Source organism: Cervus elaphus, chromosome 11 (assembly GCF_910594005.1).
Source record: "Cervus elaphus chromosome 11, mCerEla1.1, whole genome shotgun sequence".
Lineage (NCBI taxonomy): Eukaryota > Metazoa > Chordata > Mammalia > Artiodactyla > Cervidae > Cervus > Cervus elaphus.
Window position 1 is genome coordinate 56,709,825 of NC_057825.1, and position 17,691 is coordinate 56,727,515.

The 17,691-nt window shown below is 44.0% G+C and overlaps 1 protein-coding gene across 2 annotated transcripts in view; it reads left to right on the forward strand.

Moving 5' to 3' along the window:
- The first annotated feature begins 1,788 nt into the window (after window positions 1–1,788).
- SMYD1 (SET and MYND domain containing 1) overlaps window positions 1,789–17,691 on the forward strand; it is a 43,487-nt gene continuing 27,584 nt past the window's right edge. For both annotated transcript variants that reach the window (XM_043917835.1, XM_043917836.1), the window contains exons 1-3: window positions 1,789–2,013; window positions 13,385–13,561; window positions 16,064–16,277. In XM_043917835.1, coding sequence (XP_043773770.1) covers window positions 1,877–2,013; window positions 13,385–13,561; window positions 16,064–16,277 — 528 coding nt within the window. In that variant the 5' untranslated portion in view covers window positions 1,789–1,876. The remainder of the gene's footprint in view (window positions 2,014–13,384; window positions 13,562–16,063; window positions 16,278–17,691) is intronic.

Sequence of the window (17,691 nt, forward strand, 5' to 3'; positions counted from 1 at the left end):
GGAGAATCCCAGGGACAGAGGAGCCTAGCGAGCTACCATCCATGGAGTCGCAAAGAGTCAGACATGACTGAAGTGACGTAGCATGCATGCAAGGTCTGACAGATGATTTTCCAGCTGCTTCCAAGAGCAAAGAAGCGTCAGGAGATACAGTTAATTTGAAGACACATTAGAATTTCGAATGTATCTTGATGGTTTTGGGGAAGAAAATGGACAGAATAAATAAAATAAATTTGCCATCATTTAGTAAGTTCTGTATGGACACAGCCAAGTGTTGCGCCGTGCCCATTGTACCTATTATCTCGTTTACCAGTGAGATAGAAATTATCACCCTTGTCTTACAGGTACTCTCTCAAAGTTGTCCCACTAAGTTGCTTCAGTCATGTCCGACTCTTTGCGATCCTGTGGACTGTAGCCTGCCAGGCTCTTCTGTCCATGGGATTCTCTAGGCAAGAATACTGGAGTGGGTTGCCATTCCCTTCTCCAGGGGATCTTCCCCACCCAGGGATCGAACCCCGGTCTCTTATTTCCCCTGCATTGGCAGGCAAGTGCCACCTGGGAATCCCACGGTCCTAGAAGGCTCAAAATTCAAATGCAGACCTGTCTAACCCAGAAGCCAGTGCTTGTAAACTAGTACACTTACAGAAACAGAAATCTGAAAATAGATGCATCCCAGGAACTAAAAATATTATCTGGAAGATAAGCCATAGCTCCAGATCTGCAAATGTCTCTCTTTTCAACCTCAGTGAGAGCTGCCTGGTGATCAAGATGAGCGGTATCCAGTTCAATAGCTGGGATTTTAGACTAATCCTTCCAATGTCCTCATTCTTGGGAAAGAAGGTATTGGTACTTTTCTGGTAGCAGACATAATGTTTAAGGCAGATTTGACAGAATGATAATAGACATGAGGGCTTTCATCTTCAAAGCCAGCCTCCTTTCATAACACATCCTAGGGTCCAACATACCTACATTCATCAGAGAATGCTCAGACCTCCATGCCCTGGGTGGGGCACTATGGGAGAGCCACAGAATATTAGAGAAGAGGGAGGCCCTTTGGAGCCTAGAGAGTACTTAGTCGTTCAGTCATGTCCGACTCTTTGCGATCCTATGGACTGTAACCCGCTGGGCTCCTCTGTCCATGGGATTCTCCAGGCAAGAATACTGGAATGGGTTGCCATTCCCTACTCATGGGATCTTCTTGAGCCAGGGATTGAACCTGACCCTCCTGAATTGCAGGCAGATTCTTTACTGTCTGAGCCACAAGGGAGGAGAGAAGTTAGATATATTGGCAAAGAGTCAATTTAGCATCTGTTACTTTCTGCCAATAGTCTACCCATGGAGGAAACAAGGGGCCCATCTCACTTGAGAAAGTCCAAGCCTGACAGCTGAAGGGTCCCAGAGCAGCAAGCATCACCTCGCCTCTTCTCTTGGACCACTTCAGCTGTCTCTGCTTTGGATTGACAGAGGCATCTGGTTGCTAAAAATACCCTACTGACCAAGTGCTGCCCATTCCAACTAAAGCTGAGCATGACTGCAATCCAGGACTTAACTACTCTTTGCAAAGGAACTTTTCCAAAGTTTTCAGGCCCAATTTGAGAAGCACAACAGCCCATGGTCTTTTTCTACTTTGTCAGCTTGGCTGGGCGGTGGCGGGGATCCTTTCCAGATCAGTGTCCTCTGGCCTGCCCCATCCCGGTCACAGGAAAAGAAGCAGAAGGGGGAGTGAGAGAGGGCCCAGGGGCTGGAGGGGGTAGGGAAGGGGAGGTGCTTGTCCATTTATAGACGTGCTCTTTGGGATGCTGAAGGTGCTGAAATAGCTGCGAGGACAAGGGACTTGGCTCAGTGTTAAATATCTGCCGAGCTGCCTGAAGACTCTGAGATGACAATAGGGGAAATGGAGAATGTGGAGGTCTTCACTGTTGAGGGCAAAGGCAGAGGTCTGAAGGCCACGAAGGAGTTCTGTGCTGCCGACATCATCTTCGCGGAGCGGGCTTATTCCGCTGTGGTTTTTGACAGGTATGGAATTGGGTTGTTGCCTTCTTTCCTCCTGGTGATTTGGCCAGTGCCACACTCTCAAATACTTTGCTCTCAAATTTGAGGGAGAGTAGCACTGATGTATATACACTACTGTGTGTAAAATAGGTGGTTAGTGGGAAGCTGCTATATAACACAGGGAGCTCAGCCTGGTGATCTATGACGGCCTGGAGGGGTGGGATAGGGGTGGGGTGGGAGGGAGACTCAAGAGGGAGAAGGTATATGTATACATGTAGCTGATTCCCATTGTTGTATGGCAGAAGCTAACACAACATTGTAAAGCAATTATCCTCCAATTAATAAAATGAAAAAATAATCATGGAAAGGGATGCAATTCATGTGGCTGTTGATAATGAAGGGTACATGCACAGCTAACTGTTTGCTGGCATTACTTTTTCTGCAAAGGGTCAGGGTCAATGGGATTTACTCTGGTGCCTAGGAGGGCTGCAAAGGTGATTGAAGGCTTTAGGGCATGCTCTCAGAACACTGGGCTTCCCTGATGGCTCAGACGGTAGAGAACCTGCCTGTAATGCAGGAGACCTGGGTTCAATCCCTGGGTGGGGAGGATCACTTGGAGAAGGAAATGGTTACCCACTCCAGTTTTCTTCCCTGGAGAATCCCATGGACAGAGGAACCTTGCGGGCTACAGTCCATGGGGTTGCAAAGAGTTGGACATTACTGAGTGACTAAGCACAACACAAGCACTCAGAACATAAGTGAACTTGGCCGAGTGGGAGTGCTGTGTGTGGAGACGGTAGAGGGAAAGGGAGTGAAAAGGGGGTGTGGTGTCTAGGAGACAGTCTCCTATGGAAGGCTCCATGTTGTTTTGCTTCTGAGGTGTAATAATTATATTAGAGGATTAAGTAATTGCTGAGACTTTAAAAAAGTAACTGCAAACACACAAGTAACACTGGAATCCATTTACCTTTTAAAATTAGAATATCACCAATGAACTGTAATCCTGTTTCACCTTTCCCCCTTTCCCACCCTTGGTCCCAGTTCCCTCTGTCTTTCTTCAGAGGTAATCCTTGTTTTGATTTTAATGTGTTTCCTTCTAGAATGTTCTTGTACTATTATATCTCTCTACCTACATACATATATATATATACTTATCAAAATGCATAGCTAGTTTGTTTTTTCTTTTTAACAGAAATGGTAATTTTTTTTTTTCCTGGCCACACTGTGTGGCTTGGGGGAATCTCAGTTCCCTGACCTGGGATTGAACCTGGGACATGGCAGTGAAAGCACAGAATCCTAACCACTAGGTCACCAGGGAACTCTCAATAATATCATACTTTCGATGTTATCCTTGAACTTGTTCCTTTCACTAAACAAATGGTTTGATATTTATCCTCATGGAAACTGTTAAGTCTATAGCCACTTCTTTTAAATCCTCAAAGATCTGTGAGGTTTTTTTCCTTTTTTTTTTTTTGCCCACGTGTAAGTCTATCCATTTTGGTCCATATCCTATATGGACCACCAATTTTAACTGCTGTGGGTATTTTACCATATGAATATATGAACTTTTGAAAATCTATTGCCCTGTTGAGAGACATTTGGTGGTTTCCAATTTTTCATAAAAGCAAATGTTTTCGTGATTGAAATCCTTGACCGTGTCCACTTGCATACATGTGTGATTATTCGCTAGGCTAACTGGCTAGGAGAGAAATCACTGTGCGTTGGGGTGTGCTGTTTTCCATTTTAATAGGCCCTCCAAAGCGAATCTATTAAATTTACATTCCCATTTCCCCTACAGTCCTGTGCATACTTGACCATCGCACTTTTGCATGCATGCGTGCTCAGTTGCTTTAGTTGTGTCTGACTCTTTGCGACCCCATGGTCTGTAGCCCGTCAGGCTCCTCTGTCCATGGGATTCTCCAGGCAAGAATACTGGAGAGGGTTGCCATACACTCCTACAGTGGATCTTCCTGAACCATAGTGATAATCTTTATTTAAAAAAAAACCCTCTACTGTGATAACATTATGACAATATTCTCTGAGTCCCCAAATTGGGGTGACCTGACTGACACTGACGTGGTCTTAATTAAGATGGCCTCTGATAACCTAGATTTCTTGGTTGACTCACTGTATGACCATCCTGAGAATAGGCACAGCTTTTCAGAGATAATTTAGGTAGCATTCAAATTCTCATTTCTTCCTGCCCACCAAGACCTTCAGGGAAAAGGCTGTGAATGGTGTATGTGGTTAGCTATAGCTGAGGAATTTAGAGAGGCTGAGATGACAGTAATACTTCTTCAGGGGGAGTGTGTCTTACTTTATTTACTTGTGTGGGTGTGTTGGGGGCAGTTGAGGAATCAACTGGATTCAGAATTAAGACAGAAAAAACTAGAAACACAGGAACTCTGAACAATGATCTTAGTACTACTACTGAGTCACCATCTTGCCTTTTATAGAACATCCATGGGTGTCTTCAACTCCCTAAAAACCAATATTGCCAATCAGTTTCCCTTTCAAGAGTGTCCGAAGATGAGTGGATTTTGCTTCTGTTACAAGAGTAAAACTCAGGAAGAAAAAAATGTATCTTCACATGAAGCTAACATTGACATTGTTGTCTATTTCCTTCCAGCTTATTTTAAAATGTTGTTGTTGTTTAGTCATTAAGTCATGTCTGACTCTTTGTGACCCCACAGGCTCCTCTGTCCGTGGGATACTAGAGTGTGTTGCCATTCCCTTCTCCAAGGGATCTTCCCAAGCCAAGGATTGAACCTGAGTCTCCTGCATTGGCAGGTGGATTCTTTACTACTGAGCCACCAAGGAAACCCATTTTAAAACATAGGTTTCATTTATTTGTACTATTAGTTGGGATCTTACCTAAACTTCGAGCATGCCCAGTCATGTCTGACTCTTTGGGACCCCATGGACAGTAGCCCACGAGGCTACTGTCTGCAGAATCTTCCAGACAAGATTACTGGAGTGAGGTGCCATTTCTAACTCCCGGAGATCTTCCTGGCCCAAAGGGATTGAACCTCCCCCTCTTGTGTCTCTTGCGCTGGCAGGCAGATTTTTTTTACCACTTCCTGACCTGGAAGATTTTCATTTGATGATTTAGGTATCTTCTGTGTTACTATACTCTCTTTGTAGAGTTTAAGACTGCATACTTTCTGACCATTCCTTTATAACTGGACATTCAGATTGTTTACATATTTTTCTTATTATAAAAAATTCATCATTCATTTTAAGCAATAACTATATAAAAACAACTTTAGTGCATGTTGCAGATAAAATGCTAATAAAATCTTATTGTTATAATAGTAATAAAGATTAGGATGATTAGAGTAAATGATCTTTAAAATGATTTAAAAAATAAAAAGGATTATTTTTAAAAGTGATTTACCCAGTACACCTGAAACTAATAAAACATTTCGAGTCAACTATATTTCAATAAAAAAGAAAGAAATATAGAAATTGAAATGACTGCTTTATAGTTAAAAAATAAGTGATACAATCAAACTCATCACTGCAAAGATGAGGGAACTGCTCGGGTGTACCTGAGACAGCCTGGAGAAGCTTCAGAGGAAAGCTTTGCTCATCCTATCCTCACTCCAATTTTAGGCTCCTGGTGAGATTCAGCCACTGTAAGGGAGAAACCTGACTGGGGAGGTAGGACCAGGTGACCCACAAAAGTCACCTTATGAAAGAAGCATTTTCTAACACTGTGTTACTGCAAACCAGGCTATCTGTATTAACTTCCAAACACAAAAATGAAGATTTTATATTTAGTTGAGGAGTGTATTAAATGAAAATCTCTTCTTGCAAACAATACATGAAATATATATGTATGTATATGTATATATTCTGTGAATCATTACAGGGCTTCCCAGGTGGCACAGTGGTAAAGAATCTGCCTGCCAATGCAGGAGACGCAACAGACGAGGGTTTGATCCCTGCGTCGGGAAGATTACCTGGAGTAGGAAATGGCAACCCATTCCAGTATTCTTGCTTAGAAAATTCCATGGACAGAGGAATCTGGCCAGCTAAAGTCCATGGAATTGTAAAGAATCAGACATGACTGAGTGACTGAGCACACACACGAACATACATGAAGCATTACAATAAATGAGCCCCTGTGAAAACACCATCCTACTTAACTAGAACATTCTATTACATTCATCTTGCCTATCTTTCCCTATCCTGTACCATACTTGCCCCAAAGGTAACTACAGTAGTATCCTGAATTTCATGTTACTTATTCCCCTGTGTTTTCAATGATAGTTTTGTCATATATGTACATATTCCTAAACAATATATAATTTAGTTTTTATAGCTTGTTTTTCATCTTTTAAACCAAGGTATACAGTTATAGGTGGTTTTATGCTCTTGCTTCTTTCATTTAAATGTTCTTCTATTATTTATCCATATGGTTTTGTGTAACTAACAAAATGAGTAGGCTCTGTATGTGTATGTACCACAATTTATGTTTCCATCCTCCTGCAAGTAGTTGCTATGGACATTTTTGTTTGTATCTCTTGGTGAACAGATACATGGGGTGTGTGTCCTAGGAGTGGAATTTCTGGTTCATAATGCATGAGATATTTAGCTTTAAAATATAATGCTGCACTGTGTCATGTTGACTTGCAAGTTGAATTGTGTCTTTGCTAGAATAGTCTGGGCTTAGCATTCAGAGCAGCTCTCCAGGCCCTTATTATATAGCCCTTAGTCTGGTTAGAATCTCTTTAATTTGGTTGGTTGGAAAAACAGGTCACCTGCTTAAACATAAGAGGCCAAGAATAAAACAGAGATCATCCATTGAGACTTGGCAAGTGTGCAGCACTTGGGCACCAGGATCCCTGGTAGACATGGCTAATCAGTCAGGCAACACCTTCTTCCTGAACTCCAACTTGGCCTCACTGTTCTTTCTAACAGGGTACTCCAGGCAGCCACTGCGAATCAACCGACACTGATGTTTAGAAGGGAGCCTGCGTGTCATGCTTTTTGGGGATTCTGAGTTTCATGCTGGAAAGGGATGAAGGCAAAGTAGGTGGATAAGGTCAATTTACCAAGGAGTCGTCTTTCATGGATTTGGTCTTTGAAAGTGGGTGTGACCCCAAGCATGGTGGATGAGCTCGAGTTGTTCAAGGTTTCTCTCTTCTCCTTTTGCTCTGCACTTAACTTTACATAGGCTTAGTTGTCCCGCGGCATGTGGGAATCTTCCCTGATCAGGGATTGAACTTGTGTCTTCCTGCAATGGCAGACAGATTCATTTTTAGGAGCTTCCCTGGTGGCTTGGATGGTAAAGAATCTGCCTGCAATGCAGGAGACCCCAGTTTGATCCCTGGGGGAAGATCCCCTGAAGAAGGAAATGGCAACTCACTCCAGTATTCTTGCCTGAAGAAATTCATGGACAGAGGAGCCTGGCAGACTACTGTCAACAGGGTTGCAAAGAGTTGGACACTTTCACTTTGACACAGGAAAAAAATGTTTATAATAATAAACCAATGTGTTAGTTTCCTTTGTTGTTGTTGTTTAGTCACTAAGTTGTGTCCGACTCTTGCAACTTCATGGACTGTAGACTGCCAGGTTTTTTTTTTAAAAGTTCTTGACCAACTCCTAAATAATTCTGTTTAAAGAGCTGGAAGTGCCCAAGAGAACCTATCTATCTATCTGAGCAGGTAAAAACAAAGATGAAAATATGAGAAAAAGAAAGATTTTTTTTAAACTTTTTATTTTGTATTAGAGTATAGTCAATTAATAAGCAAAGTTGTGATAGTTTTAGGTGAACAGCGAAGGGACTTAGCCATACACATACATGTATCCATTCTCCCTCAAACGCCCTCCCATCCAGGCTGCATATAACATTGAGCGGAGCTCCCTGTGCTATACAGTAGGTCCTTGTGGGTTATCCATTTTAAATATAGCAGTCTGTACAGGTCCATCCCCAACTCCCTAACTATCCCTTCTCCTCATCCTTTCCCCCGACAACACAAATTCATTCTCTAAGTCTGAGAGTTTGAAAAGAAAGTTATTTTAGAACAAATTACTGTCAGCTGGGCTTTTTTGAAAATTAAACCAGCTATGAGCTTCTTCAGGTCCAGCAGAGAGGGCAGGGTTTTCAGCACATGTAATTCTATGTGGACCCAGGGGAACCACCAGAATTAACCATGGCATATGCACAAATACATGTGTGGCCTTAATCTGGTAACAGCTGGGAGGTAGGTGGTGGGATATAAATGATGCTATAAATGGAAATAATTTAATAAAGGGATTAGAGAAATTCCTGAACAGATAGTTCAGAAAATGAGTGAGTAACTGTGAAAGTATTCAGCTTACAGTCTTCAACATTTGCATTTGATGTTAAGGATAACCACAGAGTAGATTTAGACATATATCTTTAATTTGGCACTTTAATTCATCTGCAGAGGTCAGACGTGTTGATATGTCACATGACCCATAGTGAGCTGTGTTGCTAAACTTTATTAACTAATCCTTAAATGCAGAAGTTTGGGGATAATACCTCTTAAGCATAGATTAGGTCAAATGCCAAGTTGTCCCCCAAACAATGTCACCTTCTCTCATTTGCATCTGAAGATGTGTTGTGAGTCTGGGAAGAGGGGTTTAGTAGAGTGTGGGAAGTGCATCCAGGTCTGAGTGAGGTGTGTGAGCCTTGTCCTGGGAGCTATGGCAGAGAAAATCTTAAAAGTTGCTAAATTAATCAGAGAAACGTTAAAAATCTCTAGGTCTGGTCTAGGGATGTAGCACCACCTAACTTCTGCTAAGGCAAATAACTGTGCAAACGTGAATCCCTTAAGGATTTACATGGGTCATTTAAAAACAAGATTAGGGGGCTTCCCTGGTGGCTCAGTGCTGAAGAATCCACCTGCCAATGCAGGAGATACAGGGTTTGATCCCTGATCCGGGAAGATCCCACATGCTGTGGAGCAACAAAGCCCAAATGCCACAACTACTGAGGTCTAGAGCCCATGTACAACACTACTGAAGCCCACTCGCCTAGAGCCCATGCACTGCAACAAGAGAAGGCACTGCAATGAGAAGGCTACACACTGCAACTAGAGAGTGTCCCCCATCACAACTAGAGAAAAGCCCGAGCAGCAACAAAGACCCAGCAAAGCCAAAAACAAACAAATAAATAATTTTAAAAATGACATTAGGTAGATGCTGTAGCAAAGAGAAACTGAGTGTCCCAACTCTGGCCGTGTTTCTCCTCTCTGCAGAAGCCTCCACTAGATCATTCTCTACCCTCCCCTCCCCATCCCCGCCCGCCCCCACCCCCACCCCCCACCTGCAGAATAAGGTCTTACCACTGAAAGATGCATTCTAGGTCCCCCACAGTCCAGTCATTTTTCCAACATTATTTCCCAGTAATGTGATCTTGTCGAACAGTTCCTCCTGTCTCCTAGACACACCTGCCCTAAACTGCTTCCCCCATGGAAGCCCTTGACTCATGCTAGTGCCTCTCCGTGGCAGAAGCACTTGACCTTCTATGTTCTATGTATAACTCAGCTCATCTTCAGATGGTCAGAACTATGCCTCCCTGGTGATGGCCTTCCCAGATTCCACCTTCCTTGACTTTGAATCCTGCAGCAGGATTCCTGGGGGGCATACCTCACCTTCCTTATATGTGTTTATGCCCCAGCCCAAACTGGGGACTGCTTCAAGGCAAAGTCTGTATCTTCTTTGTCTGTCAGCTAGCTCAAGGCAAGGCACATAATAGATGCTCAATAAATGCTTTTTAATAAACTTAGAACTTTTAATTTACTTTTAAAAATGGAACTATAGTAAAAAATAGAAATAAAACAAAAAATGCAAAAATTGAAGTATTTTTAATTTACAATATCATGTTAGTTTTAAGAGTACAACACACTGATTCAGTATTTTTATAGATTATACCCCATCTAAAGTTATTACAAAACACTTGCTATATTTCCCTGTGTTGTATCCTTATAGCTTATTTCCTTACAGCTTATTTATTTCATACATAGTAATTTGTATTTCTTTTTTTAAAAAATATGTTTTTACAGAAGGAAGTGGTAGGATCATGGAATCATTATCAACGATGAGACTTCTTTTTTTTTAAACAATACCTTCTTTTTAAAAATTTTCTTCATTTTTTTATCTTTTGGCTGCATGTAGGATCTTAGTTCCCCAACCAGGGATTGAAACTGCATCCCCCAGCATTGGAAGCGCAGAGTCTTAACCACTTGACTGCGAGGGAAATCCCAGTAGTTTGTGTCTCTTAATCCCGTACCTCTATCACGACCCTTCCACCTTTCCTCTCCCCACTAGTAACCACTAGTTTGTTCTCTATATCTGTGAGTCTGTTTCTGTTTTTGTTATACTCATCTGTTGATTTTATTTTTTAGATTCCACATATACGTGATAACAAACATTACTTATCTTTCTCTTTCTGACTTATTTCACTAAGCATAATGCCCTCCAGGTCCATCCACATTGTTGTAAATGATGCCCAATAAAAACTTGTGAAAGAAGAAAGATGGGAAGGAACAAGGAAGAAAGAAGGAGTTCAAAATATTGTAAAGTTCTCTGGGTACTTGCGGGATGCGATGTTCTCTTTTAAAATTAATTATTTTAATTGGAGGATAATTATTTTACAATATTGTGATGGTTTTTGCCATACATCAACATGAATCGGCCATAGGTATATATGTGTCTACCCCTCCAACCTGAAACCCCCTCCCAGATGTGATGTTCTTTAAGACAGATGCCCTCCCCCGCAATTTTTGAGGGGAGACCTCCTCTCAGGCTACAAGTTTTTAGGTAGCCCAGGAAGCCAGAACAGTTAGTCCAGTCCTCTCTGGCTGTGTTTTTAGAGGGCTCATCTACCTTGCAGGCGCCTTCTATTTGCATTTATCTGTCCAGGAACTGGTTATTTCCATACAAGGAGCTGAGCAGCAGCTGCCTTTCCATCCCTCTTGACTCTGACAGATGATACAACCCAGGGCTGCGGAGGAAAGAGCGAGCAGGGACCCGATGGCTGGGGCAGGGCACACTCAGGGCTGTATACAGAGCAGGTAGGTTTGGGAGCTTCCTCTGCCTTCTGTGCTGGGAACAGTGTCAGGCACCAGGGACCCCTATGAGAATAACATCCCTGGGAAGACAGTGATGACCTATACACTAAAGGGTTGTTGTGAAGGTTTAACGAAAGAGAATTGCTTAAAAATATCTCTGAAAATTGCAAAGCACTGTGTAAATGGGACTCTTGTGGGGACTGAAAAAATGAGACTAAGGAGGGGAAATGTGGCTTGGTGAAGGTCATCAGCTAAGCTGGCTGGCAGAAGCAGTCTTTCTCCTGGAATCTAAGACATGGTTTTAAGTGGGAGAGGGATAAGCTGGGAATGTGGGATTAACAGGTACACACTACTATATATAAAATAGATAAACAACAAGGACCTACTATACAGCACAGGGGACTATATTCAATATATTGTAATAACCTATAATGGAAAAGAATCTGATAAAGGATATATATATGTATAACTGAATTACATTACTGTATATCTGAAACGTTGTAAATCAACTATACTTCAATAAAATAGTCAGAAAGTGGTCTTAGAACTTTATTTAATTAAAGTACAGTTGATCTGTGGTATTATATGTCACAAGTGTACAATGTAGTGATTCACAAATTTTAAAGATTATACTCCATTTATAGCTATGACAAAATATCAGCTATATTCCCTGTGTTGTACAGTATATCCTTGTAGCTTTTTTCCCCCCCAAATTTAAAAATTATAGAATGGAATTTAAAACAGATTGGGGGCCTGGAGACAATGATTTGGTGGTTAACATTTGGGACCCACCATGAGCTCACTAGGAGATTGATCATGTTTTCTTCTCATGAATTGTAATTAAACATTTATTATAACAAAGTGATTGTAAAGATTCTGATGAGACAAAATGAAGGCAAGATATTGTGAACTGGTGGTTGAATTGAGTCAAGGCCTGATAAAGGATTATATACATTGTTGCAAAGGTCTCTCCATCACCCAGTATGGGGTGAGGTCTATACTGTAGTATCTTGGGGCTCTGTCCCTAGCCTTCTCCTGGTCCAAGTAGTAGTAGTGGCATAGTAATTAATGGGCTGCAATTCTGTGCAATTGCAAGTAATTCTACGCTTCCTCTCTCATTGGGAAAACTTCAGGGAAAACAAGGGAGTGAGGAAGACATTACAATGGGAATAACTTAACCTGTAAGTAAGCACTAACCTTTCAAACCCTTGAGCACTTTATCATTAATTACTGGCATTGTACCTCACAGCAGATGGGGCAGAGCAGTTTGTGGAGTTGGCCACCCATCGCTTCCAATTTCTCTCTGAGCCAAGAGAACACACCACATAACACTGGTGACATCAGTAACTCTGTCCTTCTTACTCTTGCCAAACACACAGAACTATGACATAAATGTGTAGATGTCATTTTGGGTAAAACAGGTCATGTCCCATTATACTGTAGATAATTATGACTTTTTTATTCTTTGGGGCAATGGAGATTCTATTTCAACGAGAAGGACATGTGACACAGAATGCTCTCTCCCATGCCATGGTGCTAATGACCTGTGACTTTCAGCAAGAGGACTATGAGGAATTTCCACCCACTCCCTTGGCCTAGAAGACTTCCCCAGTTCCTAAAGGGGAACTCCTATGTTGTGATCCAGGAACACCCTGTGTCCCTCCTGTTATAGCGCTGCTCATGTTGCCTGGTGACCCCAGGTTCAATTGTTCCTCCAGCAACTTATGATATTCCCAGTGCCTAACGCATACAGGTCGTAAATCTATACTTACTAAATTAAACTGAAGGGTTAATATGCAGAGTTCAACAGTGTCCCCTTCATTAGTTTCACTGAAAAATATCTGCCAAAAGAATAGTTCCAGGGCTTCCTTGGTGGCTCAGTGGTGAAGAATCCACCTGCCAATGCAGGAGACATGGGTTCAATCCCTGATCTGGGAAGATCCCTCATGCTGTGGAGCAACAAATCCCAAGCACCACAGCTACTGAGTCTGTGCTCTAGAGTCCGAGACCCACGACTACTGGAGCCCTAGAGCCTGTGCTCTGCAACAAGAGAAGCCACCGCAATGAGAAGCCCTGGGACTGCAACTAAGGAGTAGCCCCTGCTTGCTGCCACTAGAGAAAACCCTCGCATCAAGGAAGACCCAGAAGAGCCAAAACTAAATAAATAAAATTATGAAAAAGAATGGTTACAGCTGGAAGGGACCTTTGGAAACCCAAGCCCCTCATTTTGAAAGGTGGGACTCTGAAGCTGAGAAAGACAAGGACAGCCCACTGAGCCCATACCCAAACGTGTCTCCCAACAGCCAGTGTGGTGCCCCGTGGTCACAGTTTTCTCCCTCTATTTCCAGCCTTGTGAATGTTGTGTGCCACACCTGCTTCAAGAGGCAGGAGAAGCTCCACCGATGCGGGCAGTGCAAGTTTGCCCACTACTGCGACCGCACCTGCCAGAAGGATGCTTGGCTGAACCACAAGAACGAATGTTCGGCCATCAAGAGATATGGCAAGGTGCCCAACGAGAACATCAGGTCAGAGCTGGGCCCTGGGGTGGGGCTTTGGATTCCCAAACGTCAGGTGAGGAGTGGGGTGGCAGCGGGGGCACCACGCCTTGGTCCAAGCAAGCTGGGCTAAGAGCAAATCAGGAGAGAGCCCCAAGGAGACTATGATTGCTTCTTCTGTGCCCTCTCTTGGTCTGGGCTGTGCTTAGTCACTCAATTGTGTCTGGCTCTTTGCAACTCCGTGGGCTATAGCCTGCTAGGCTTCTCTGTCCACAGGGATTCTCCAGGTGAGAATACTGGTGTGGGTTGCCATGCCCTCCTCCAGGGGCTCTTCCCAACCCAGGGATCGAACCCAAGTCTCCCACATTGCGAGTGGATTCTTTACTGTCTGAACCATCAGGGAAGTCCCGCCACACTTGGTCTGGGAAACCCATTTATGAGGGAATCTCCACTGGGTGGAGCTGGCTGCAGACTTGTTCTGTGTGGCTCCTCAATGTTAAATTTTAAAAAATTGATCCGAATATCATATAATATGGCTTATATGGGGAATCTAAAAACAAAAAAAGTCCAAATGAACATATTTACCAAAGAGAAATTGAGTCACAGATGTAGAAAACAAACTTATGGTTAGCAACTGAAACTAACACAACGCTGTAAATCAAGTATACTCTAATAAAAATTAATTAAAAACCGACCTGCCATGTCAAAAAATTAGGAAGTTGCACATTAAAAAATTAAGATTTCTGGCTTCTCTTAAAAAAATGTGAAGATGTGGCAAAATGAGAGTGCAATAGCAACTAACCTCTTTAAAAAAAAAATAGAACTTCTCAAATTATCACAGCTCCACTCATCCCCATGGTTGTACACTAGCCCTCTGGACTCATTACACCTGAAAGGCATTTGCATTTGCAAAAATCTCTGCGCCAATACCTTAATTCCAGAGCTACCAAGTCCAGAAGGCTCCGCCAGGGTAGGACCTGATGGTAGATTGCAGGTAGGTGCTTAGGCAGCCGGCAATGGAGAGTGGAGGAGATGGGGATGGTGATGCTGGAGCATTTGAACTGAGCATTTTAACTGTGAAGATTCCAGACTGGAATCATCATATCCTGATAACTTATGGGAAACTGCAAAATGAAATTGCTTAGTCAGCCTCCCCACCCCCTGTCCCCCTTAGTTCCATCTGTTGAAATCTTACTTCTTCTTTTCCCCCATTCCTTCTTTTTGTAATTTCATGTGAAATTTTACTTATTCATAAATTTCCCCCTTATTGAGGTGTAATTAAGTCATAAGATATTGATATTTAAAATGTATTGTACATTGTGTTGATTTGTTATACATGTATATTGTGAAAGATCTATTTATCAGTGGTCACCCAAGACAAGCTTTCTAAGTGAGTGCCCTGCAGGTTCAGAATGCCACCACCAATCTGGAGTGGTGGGCCTCTTTCTTTGGTCTCCTCCTGCCTTCTGTAAAGGGAGGGCAGCACTCTGGAGGTTAGCATGGCAGGGAATGTGTATTACCCTCACATTGGAGAGGTTCAGAGAGGGCAAGCAACTTGCCCAGAGTCACACAGTAAGAAGTGGAGTCATCAGACTTCTTCTCCAGTGCTCATCTCAGTTAGCTGCAGGGTCAGGAGAGACACAGGTGACTGGACCTCACTGTGTCCCCTGACCCCTCTCATGGTTTCCCAAACCCACACAATATGGCTTGTGCTTCCGTTTTCACCTTTATTCACTTTCCTCTCCTTGCTTCCTGGCTCCAGCACCTTGCTGTTTCTCCCCGCCCACCCCCCGCCCCCACCCCGCTTGTTTTTACTGGACCCTGCAGCATGTGGGATCTTAGCTCCCCAATCAGGGACTGAACCCATGTCCCCTGTTGTGGAAGTTCAGTCTTAACCACTGGACCACTAGGGAAGTCCCCACTTTGCTGCTACTAATCATGCCAAGCTCTCTCTCTATCTAGGGCCATTGTACTCGCTGCTCTTTCCCCATCTGCACAGGGCTGGCTCCTGTTCACTCCACTGGCAGCCCCGTGTGCCTCCTCCAGCCTCCCCTGAGCACCTTGGCTTCCCCTCCCCCCTCAGGTCACCGTTTGATTTTGGGCACAGCACTTAACACTAGTTTAGATTATCTTTTCAATTTAGGTCTCCCAGACTCTAAGAGGGCTTCCCTAGTAGTTCAGTCAGTAAAGAATCCACCTGCAATGCAGGAGACGTGAGTTTGATCCCTGGGTGGGGAAGATCCCCTGGAGAAGGAAATGGCAACCCACGCCAGTATTCTTGCCTGGGAAATCCCATAGACAAGAGGAGTCTGGCGGGCTACAGTCCATGGGATCGCAAGAGCCAGACAGGACTTCGTGACTAAACTACCAACCACCATTCTAAGACGCTTCATGACACAAGACATTCCATCCATCTAATTCAGAACGGTTATCTTGAGCCCGACACCACGCTGGGCAGCAGGAGGCACTCTGAAAGTGGTTGTAGAAAGAATGATCGCAGCAAGGCCTCACTCACTCCGCCCTTCCGCACAGGCTGGCGGCACGCATCATGTGGCGGGTGGAGAGAGAGGGCAGCGGGCTCACCGAGGGCTGCCTGGTCTCCGTGGACGACCTGCAGAACCACGTGGAGCACTTCGGGGAGGAGGAGCAGAAGGAGCTGCGGCTGGACGTGGACACATTCCTGCAGTACTGGCCGCCGCAGAGCCAGCAGTTCAGCATGCAATACATCTCCCACATCTTCGGCGTGGTGCGTAAGAGTTCGCCCAACGTGGGGGTGGGGTGGGGTAGAGGTGGGCTGCCAGGTCAGAGAGGAGGGGGAGGGACTTCCCTCGTGGTCCAGAGGTCAACACTTCCCCTTCCGACGCAGGGGGTGCAGGTTCAATCCCTAGTTGTGGAGCGAAGATCACACATGACAAAAACAAAACAAAACAAAACAGAGGCAGTGTTGTAGCAAATTCAATAAACACTTTAAAAATGATCTGCATCAAAAGAGAAAGGGTGGACTGGGGAGGCCAAGAAAAGCTCTGGAGCACGAAGGAGGCCTTAGATGAGGAGCTCTCACTCAGTTTTCTTTCTGGCCTTGCTTTACTCTGAGGTCATTCCTGTGGGGTCTGAAATCAACATCCCACACGAAAGCTACTCTTTATCTCCCACCGCATATTTGGATGATGATTGACTTTCTTGTTCATCTGCACTTCCTATACGTTCTCTACTCCACACTGAAAATGAAGACCCAGGGGGACTTCCCTGGTGGTCCAGAGCTTAAGACTTTGTCTTTCAATGCAGGGGGCATGGGTTCCATCCGTGATCAGGGAGCTAAGACCCCCACATGTCTCATGGTCAAAAAACCAGAGCAACAGAAGCAATATTGTAATAAATTCAATAAAGACTAAACATGGTCCACCACCGCCCCCCCCCCCCCCGCCAAAATCTTGAAAGAAAAGAAAATGAAGATCCAATCACTATTTCTTCCTGCCGATGAGGCACTTTGGAAATAAGTTTCTTCCTTTTTCCAGATTTAATGGGCTGATCATGGGAACCCAGGGAGAGGAGAGGAGGGGCTTTCTGGAGGGCGCTGTCTTGGCCGCAAATCCAGGCCTCCTGAAGTAATGAGGGAGGAGGGCATGGGAGCCCAGTGGGTCAGCAGACTCAGGCTGTGGGCTCTGGGGGCTTGTCTCCCATCTGGCAGGCTGAGTGCCTCCTGGGCTGCTGGTGAGTGGGCTGAGGAGGGAGTTCTTGTAATAAAATAGTATGATCATACTCAGCACCTCTGAGTCCTCCCCATGTACCAGTGCTTCTGTAATAGAGTTTTCCAGAGAAATAGAACCACAAGGGTGCGCGCGCGCGCCTGTGTGTGTGTGTGTGTAGAAAGAGAGAGAGCGAGTGAGAAAGAGATTTAATGAACTGTCTCTTGTGATTGTAGGGGCTGCTGGTAGGCCAGCAGGCTGAAGACCCAAAAAGAAGAACTGTGTTTCAAGTACAAAGGCAGTTTGCTGAAAGAATTCCTTCTTACTTGGGGAATCAGTCTGGCTTTATGAAGGTCTTCGACTGATTATATGAGGCCCACTTCCATTGTGCAGGCTAACCTGCTTTACTCTAAGTCTCCCAATTTAAATGTTCACCTCATCCAAAGAACACCTTTTAGAAACATACAGAATCAT